Raw genomic sequence first — 8072 nt, forward strand, 5'->3', positions numbered from 1 at the left:
GGCCATAGTACATGATCTTCTGGGCTCGCAAAGACCTTCCTTCAGGGAACAGTACCAGGAAAAAGAAGAAGAGGCAGACAGATAAATCGATCGATAAAAGAATGGATGGGCCTACCATTGAATGAGATTTTAAACACGGCAAATGATAGGGAGGGATGGAAAAAGATGTCCGACGAGTCTTGTTTGGTGTCCCAACGGTCCAACACATTAAGGGATAGGTAAAGGTAAAAGGTTAGGTAAATAAGCAGAAGCTATATTTGGTTTCATTATTTTATATATTTTTAAGATTATCAACTGTCTCAAAGCATACACAAACCGCAGCATTAAAGGATATTAATGTAAGTTATTCTATTTTATTTCACATCTTCACCATTGGGTTATGTTGTTTAGCAATATAGACATAAATAAGATAAAAGGAATGGTGAAAACTCTGGTGCAAACTGCTCTCGAAAAAAAATCTGTCATAATAATTTTATTTACCATTCCAAAATCTCCATAGTTGGCAACAGTGTCATAACAATGGTTCTGTGTGGTTTTGTTCCATAGAGCACTAAACTCAGCAATTAATTCACTGCAGGGACAGTTAGGCAATCTGTCCAACCCTGATTGCAAGTTTGCTGTGAGAGCCAAGTATAGAAATAAAGTCAAATTAAGCTAGCTCTGATGACAAAATATAGATTTTTTTAAAGTTATAGATTTTAAATGTATAAACTCTGGCTTAAAGAAGAAAAGAAAAAAAAAATTAAAGCTAGAAAGATAAGGGGAGAAAATTCTTTAGAAATGGTTGAAGTTCGCATATTTGATCATCTGATTTTATGCAAGAAACCAAACACTTGTAAGAAATCTATAAAATCTTTCTTATAAAATACATTCATTACAAATATTGGAAGGTGTTACAACTCTACTGCTTAGCAAACTTAGCAAAATATTGTCTAATGATGTGTCAACTGATTTTTGTTTTCTTTTTTATCACAAACACATCTTTTTTTTTACACAAATAATTTTATACATAAATAATTTTAAAAACTAAAAATTATAACAGATGTATGAATAATACATAATTAAACAAAGATGTTAAGACAACAGAATTCGGACATTAAAAATATTTGATAATTACTTTTTTCGACAATGTTATTTTGATACCAATTCTGACACCTGGCTTGAAAGTTCTCACTTCCGCCAACTTTAAAAAACCAGTAACCAAGTGATTGGGCTGCGGGAGAAAAAATAACAATATTAAAATCGCATGTTTCCTCAGTTGTAAAAAGTGGAAGAGAAGGGAGGTAATGTAACAAACTGTAAGGATTTATTTAAACAATTATCTCTCTTTGGAGGCATGGTGGCTGAGTAGTAAAGTGCTTGGCTTCTAAACCAGGGATCCGGGTTCAAATCCTAGTGATAACACCAACCAGCTCTAATGGGTACCTGATATCAGTTAGGGAAAAGTAAAGGCAGTTGGTCATTGTGCTGGCCACTTGACAGTACTTGACACCCATGTTAACTCTGGGTCACAGAAGCAGATGGCATCTACATCATCTGCCCTATAGATCGCATGGTCTGAAAGGGGAACTTTACTTTTTTTTCTCTCTTCTTTCACTGCACGTCTCAGAAGTTCAATACTATAAATAGTGCAACTTACTTTTTGTATTGCCTAGAACAGTATCAAAGACGTAATAGCTGGAGATTTGAGTATCAAAGTTTGTGTCTCCCCATCCAACCACTACAGGTCTGGCCAGCGCAGGGTTAAATTTCATCCCTCCATTTGTGTATCTGTACTGGGCAAATGTTGTGAAGCCATCAGTGATGATCACACATTGGAAGGAGACTCTCTGCAATCAAAGGGTTAACATTTTAGAATTAACTCAGCAATGATTATAGAGAAGGAAATGATTATCTCCAGTCTAGTAAATTAAATTATTCAAGGAACTCTTTCATGTTGACTACATAACAGAAATGGAGGCAAGGTGGCTGAGGGTTAAAAAGTTTGGCTTCTGAACCAAGGGTCTAGGGTTCGATCCTGGTGAAGACTGGGATTTTTAATATTGGAATCTTTGGGCGCCTCTGAGTCCACCCAGATCTAATGGGTACCTGATCGACATTAGTGCTGGTCACATGAACCCCTCGTTAACCGTAGGCCACAGAGACAAATGACCTTTACATCATCTGCCCTATAGATCACAAGGTCTGAAAGGGCAACTTTACCTTGCATAACAGATTATAGATTATTACAAACAATTTTCTCCAACTGGGTACAGTTGAAGGTATGGGAATTAAGAAACAAAAAAAAAAGTCTGCACAAAGAATTCTGCTAAGAAATGTACACTTCTGTGTCAGAGTGAACCTTGAGAGGCAAAAAAAGGTAATCTTTCTTAAATTGTTGTTGAAAGAGATGGTGGTGTGGAGGAAAAAAAAAGGTAACTACAACACCCTTCAGACCAGCCTGAACAGTTAGTGCTAACTACAAAGGACGCTTGTTAACACTGACCTTCAGAACAGCCTCAATAGTCACTGCTAACTACCAAAAAGAAAGCTTCAACAGTTTGTGCTACTAGGGAGAGCATCTTATGCCCCGTTATAAAAAGAATACATCAATCTAAATTTTTTAAAAAGAATTTGTTATACTAAGTATAAGGATTTAAACACAAGAATTTAAAAAGAAATAAGTTGAACTGGTTAAATCTATGAAATTTAGATTTAAAAAAATACTACAAGAAATAAATTTTGAACTAATTGCATTTCATTAAAAAAACAACAACTGATACTCAAATGATAAGTTAATAAATGAGCGCACTACTGATGCATTCATCTTGGGGGGAGGGGTCAAAGGTAATGAATGCATGGGTCTACCAATTCCTTGCCAAAAAAATGCCAATATTTTTTTTTCTTACCCTAGAAATGTGAGTAGACTCAGTATGTCAGAGAAATTACAAATTTCAAATCTCAGTAATTGTCTGATTTTGAGCTCATAACAGGCATTTTAGTTTTACACTAGCATTTTTTTCCTACTAATTACATTTGAAAAAATTTTATATGTGTTATTGCCATAGACATAAATACATTTATGTCTATGGTTATTGCTTACTAAAAGCCTAACCTATATTTTATGTGAATTAAAAGTCTAACCTATTTTTTATATGAACTAAAAGCCTAACCTATATTTTATATGAACTTAAAGCCTAACCTATATTTTATGTGAACTAAAAATTTTTAAAAACTTGAGAAGGAATAAAACCCAGACTTACTTCATCATTACTTAGATGGGCTGGTACTTCTACCCATGTGACTACAAGAACATAAGTGGCATCATAAGAGGTCAGCTCATTGGAGTTTGTCATGACATCCAAGTTTGCTTTGTCCAATATGTCTTTATTTTTTGCAGCATTTTTAGAGTAGAGCTAAAAATGATTCCCATTCAAGTATATCATAAAAAAAAGCAAGATTGTTTTTTTTATAAATAATGAATAATTATTAAACCTAAATACATTGCATTAGATTACATCTGAATGTAAATATTCTTCAGATAACAAAATGAAAATAAAGACAGGTTAAATATTAACAACCCTTGATATACACAAAAAAAATATAAAAAAAACAACCTAAAGAACCTTTGCCTGGTTCAAAGCAGGACCGGGTTTAAACTTGCTAAGGCCCTAAGCTCCAAGGTGGGGTGGTGGGGGGGGGGGGGGGGGGGAAACATGCCAGAGCAGACTTTTAAATAATTTAAGGAAATTTTCTGCACAAGCATGCTGAGGCAACCCCCCCCCCCCCAACCCCCAAAAAAAAAAAAAGTCAATGAATATTTTTTTTTTAATTATATAGAATGTCCTGCCCTGTCTGCTAGCCCTAAATCAGAGGCATACACATGTAACCTAATTGTATTGAGTATATATATATGGTAATTAATAATGGAGTACTTAAAAACAGATTTTCTTCTTTTTTTTTTCATTTAGCAGTCTAAACACATTAGAATTGTGGTTTCATCATGGCATGGCAACATTTTTCTCAAACAAGCATAATAACATTTTGTCTGAATTTTAAGAACAAATAAATCTTGGGAAATTTTAGGAATTGCTAAAATGTTAGGAAAATTCCCAGCACTACAGATGGAAGAATTCTCAAGGACATCTTTTATACTGAGCTTGCTGAGTGACTCAGATCCATAAGATACCTAAGACAACCTATAGAGATGTGTTATATGCCTTTGATGTGTATTTTCAGCATTAAAATAGTGTTCTTTTCTTTCCAAAGCTGAGATATACTGTAGGCTATTTAACCTCAATTTTCATGTTTGGATAGCAAGGGACAAATTAAACAATTAATTACACATATTTCCCTGCCTAATTAGAAGCATAGTATCTAGGTTTTGGTGAGCTGATGCATCATTCATTATAATTCATTGGCAAATTGAAATACCCTTAATCCTTGACCTATTTCATTCTTACTAAGAGGTAAACAAATGCGACGCTATTATACCAATACACTTTGATTTTATTTAAAAAATAATTCTTATTTATTTCTTCAGGTATAAATGATACTAAATGATTAAATGTGTCTACCTAAACTATAAAGAAATGGATGACATGATACACAATAAGAATTGACTAGTTTCGCCATAACCATCGAATTAAAGGCGAATTTAAAAAAAATACAGTTGGGTGTTTGATAAGACATCATAAATCATAAGTCATAATAAATCATGTATATAAGTACTTAACAAAGACAAAGGGCCAAGCCCAAGGCCAAGGCAAGGGGTTCGAGAAGTTGCCAGGAAAACCAGTGACTTGGCAGAATTGAAGTCGTTGGTTAACATACACGACTAGATTTACCTTGGAACACGCGTAGGACGTAATCATCTTCTTTTTTTTTTGAAGTAACGTCTGCATTTTATAAGATAATAATAGATTTTATAGATCTACTTGATAGATCTAGAGCTAAATCAAAAATGGAAAAAAAAAGTTCACCTGATAGTAAATCTCTGCAATTGTATCTCCTTTCAGAAGATCTAAATCTGACCAATAAACTGCAAGCAATTTGGAATACTTGTTGACAGGAAGATGTTTTGGTGAGAAACTGGAATTATCGTATCCAAAACTAATTAGGCCGTTGATTGATATCTAGAATGAAAAATTATAGCCATCAGAAAAAAAAAGCACTGCTGCAAAAATCTTGTCTATAGTTGAGCTATTCGTTTCACTTCACTATTTCAGATAGTACATAGGCCTATTTTTGACTGGTCTAGTCTAGTTCGGTATAAAGATCTATAGTAACTATGCTAAATTATTTTTTTTAAAGTGTGGAAAACAAGACCATTAGCAGATGACAGTTTTATCATATTTATTTTTAGATCCAGACTTTTTAATTAAAGGGATTCGATTCAATCAAACTGAAGTGATGTGATTAGAAATAGGATTCTTTTTAAGTGGGAATGAAGTTGTTCATTGGATGCATTGATATGGTGTAGGCCCATTTGTCAAATGTCGACTCTGCTTTATAATCCAGTTGTTTATTACGATGTATCTAAAGTTCAATTTCGCAACAATTTCGCCTTAAGTAAATTACACTGTTGTTTTTTTATTTACTTTTCATGATTTCAAACTTAAAAACTTATAAATAAAATTTAAAGTCGATCTTAAGTATTTCTTAACTTTAATGTATAAAAGAAATTATCTTTTACTCGACGCCATATAAACGCAGAGGGTATGATCTATTTGAAGGTTTTGTTAAATGATTCAGATATCTTCTTTAAGGTCTTAGTGACATATGAATCGTACACTCTCAATTTTTTAGTTTCTTCAAGAAAAATCTTGCTGTCTTTATATGTCTTCTCAATAATGGTATGTCTGTATACATGTAGTCTTTCGGAGAGTCATCATATACGCTAATAATGTTGAAACATCTACAATACTTCGTCAGTTGTTGAAATAAAGACTTTTTGATTTATCTGCTACATCAATGATTGCTTCTAGCTCAGCATTAAAAAACAATCAATGCATATAGAGGCGCGGAGGCTTAGTGGTGAAGCGCTTGGCTTCAGAACCTAGAGTCCCTGGTTCAGATCCTGGTGAAGGCTGGGATTTTTATTTCGTGATTTTTTAGGCCCCTCTGAGTCCTCCCAGCTCTAATGGGTAGGCCTACCCGATAATAGTTGGGGAAAGTAAAGGCTGTTGGTAGTTGTTTCGGCCACATGAAAACCTCGTTAACCGTGGGCCTCAGAAACCTTTACATCATCTGCCCTATTGACCGCAATGTTAGAAAGGGAAACTTACTACTAAATAGTGAGTCCTGCATCTTGTAATTGCTCGCCTGACATTTTCTTCTTGTTTTTTTTATTTTTCTATTGAATCACAATGCTTTTTTTAAATTTGAGCTTACGTATTTTGCTTTTGGTAAAGAAAAGTTTTAATTGGTCACTTTGTCCAATGCTTAAAGGCACTATTGTGTATCATTGGCCTTCAAGTACATTTTCTAAAAATAATAATAACAAAACAAAGACAGTAGAATAAAAGACATATTTCAATAGATCTTAACCTCCCCTCTAGTGGCTACAATTTCAGAACGAACATTTTCTTTCAATTGTTAAAAAAAATAAGGCAAAAAGCATTTTTTTAAAAAGAATAATGACCACATAAATTAATTGAATGTTATACACATCTAATAAATAGGTTTTCTGTTGGTTCTTAACATTTTATTCACTCCTCCTGAGGGTTCCAGACATAGAAGCTGCATTTTCATATCCCTGAGCTCGACACATCATACATTAAAGCCCACTCCTTTCTAAATATTTTACGATATCAAGTTCATCTCATCAGCATTTTTTCTCTCTTAAAATCTTATAATTTCTGAATCTGATTTGTGTGTGCTGTCAGGTTTGCTGTCAAACAAAATACAAAGGTTCTTACAGCCATTCTGACTTTAAAATTGTTTGTGCAGATAGACAGATGGAGGCATGCTTCTATTGGCCTAGAGTTCCAAGAGTCATAGACTCAGTATAGTATAGTCTCGGAAGACATTGGATGCGCCAAGATGAGTCACTGGCTTTGGTTACGTCTTGAGATGGGGCAGGATCTGGAGTGACTGATCAAGCCAATTCTGGAGCGGCAGAGTTTGCCAGTTCGTTGTAGGCCTATATTAATCTGTCCTAGGGCTAGCTGACAGGGCAGCTTTCTTTTTCTTTCTCTGGGCTGACGGAGCTTCGTTTCTTTTGCATTCGGCGAAGTTCGTACCATCCCGCACAGTCTGTCTTCATGCTGTCTGTTCTTGGGCTATCTCCTCCCACAAACTTTTGGTCGATGCTCGTGGCTCTCAAGTCTCGCTTGCAGACATCTCTGTAGGTTAGTCTTGGGCGGCCCTTGGGTCTGACTCCCTCTGCAAACCCAGCGTACATCATAGACTCATCTCTTACGACAATTGGAACGTTCTTTTAGCGTCTATCTAAAATACCATCAGGTCCATCAAGGTATTGCCTGGTATCTTACCAATACACATTCTATTTTCATATAATTTCAGTAATGGTACCTAAACAATTCCACTCCTGTCCCATGCCCAGAGACCTGAGTCAATTATTTAGCTTTATAACATTAGTGTTTTACGTTATAAGGATGTATGCAGACGTGACATGAAGCTCTTCAAAATCGACACTAGCAGCTGGGGAAAAGTAGTACTGGATAGATCCACATGGAGAGAGAGCATAATGGAAGGGTCACGGATTGCAGATGTCATACACAACAGAAGCAGAAAGAAGGGTGATAATGCAACGGCGCCTGGTGATTACAAATGCCCAACCTGCGACCGCAGCTGTGTATCAAGGATTGGCCTCTTTAGTCACACAAGAAGTTGCAAAGGGAAATGATTTTCTTTCGAGACGTAAAATGCCACAGATAACATTAAAGTACTTACCCATAATGCATCATAGATTTCACTTCCGAACGGTAAGGAATATGGAATGGTGATTTTAACTGAAGCTAACTCTTCATCTCTTGGCATAGAAAGATCTAATTGTTGCACGCCAAACGGGTAAAAGTCTTTGAAAGAAGAACACAAAGGGAGAAAAAAAAAGTTGATTTTATTACTTG

The 8072-nt window shown here is 35.1% G+C and overlaps 1 protein-coding gene across 1 annotated transcript in view; it reads right to left on the minus strand.

The window, feature by feature from the left end:
* Nucleotides 1–8072, minus strand: part of LOC106054924 (uncharacterized) — a 49416-nt gene extending 41344 nt beyond the window's left edge. The window contains exons 1-6 of the mRNA XM_056003558.1: nucleotides 7897–8072; nucleotides 4962–5114; nucleotides 3243–3395; nucleotides 1640–1829; nucleotides 1118–1213; nucleotides 481–617 (exon numbers count right to left, since the gene is read on the minus strand). Coding sequence (XP_055859533.1) covers nucleotides 481–617; nucleotides 1118–1213; nucleotides 1640–1829; nucleotides 3243–3395; nucleotides 4962–5114; nucleotides 7897–7983 — 816 coding nt within the window. The 5' untranslated portion in view covers nucleotides 7984–8072. The remainder of the gene's footprint in view (nucleotides 1–480; nucleotides 618–1117; nucleotides 1214–1639; nucleotides 1830–3242; nucleotides 3396–4961; nucleotides 5115–7896) is intronic.

The sequence above is a fragment of the Biomphalaria glabrata genome, chromosome 11 (assembly GCF_947242115.1).
Source record: "Biomphalaria glabrata chromosome 11, xgBioGlab47.1, whole genome shotgun sequence".
Classification (NCBI taxonomy): domain Eukaryota; kingdom Metazoa; phylum Mollusca; class Gastropoda; family Planorbidae; genus Biomphalaria; species Biomphalaria glabrata.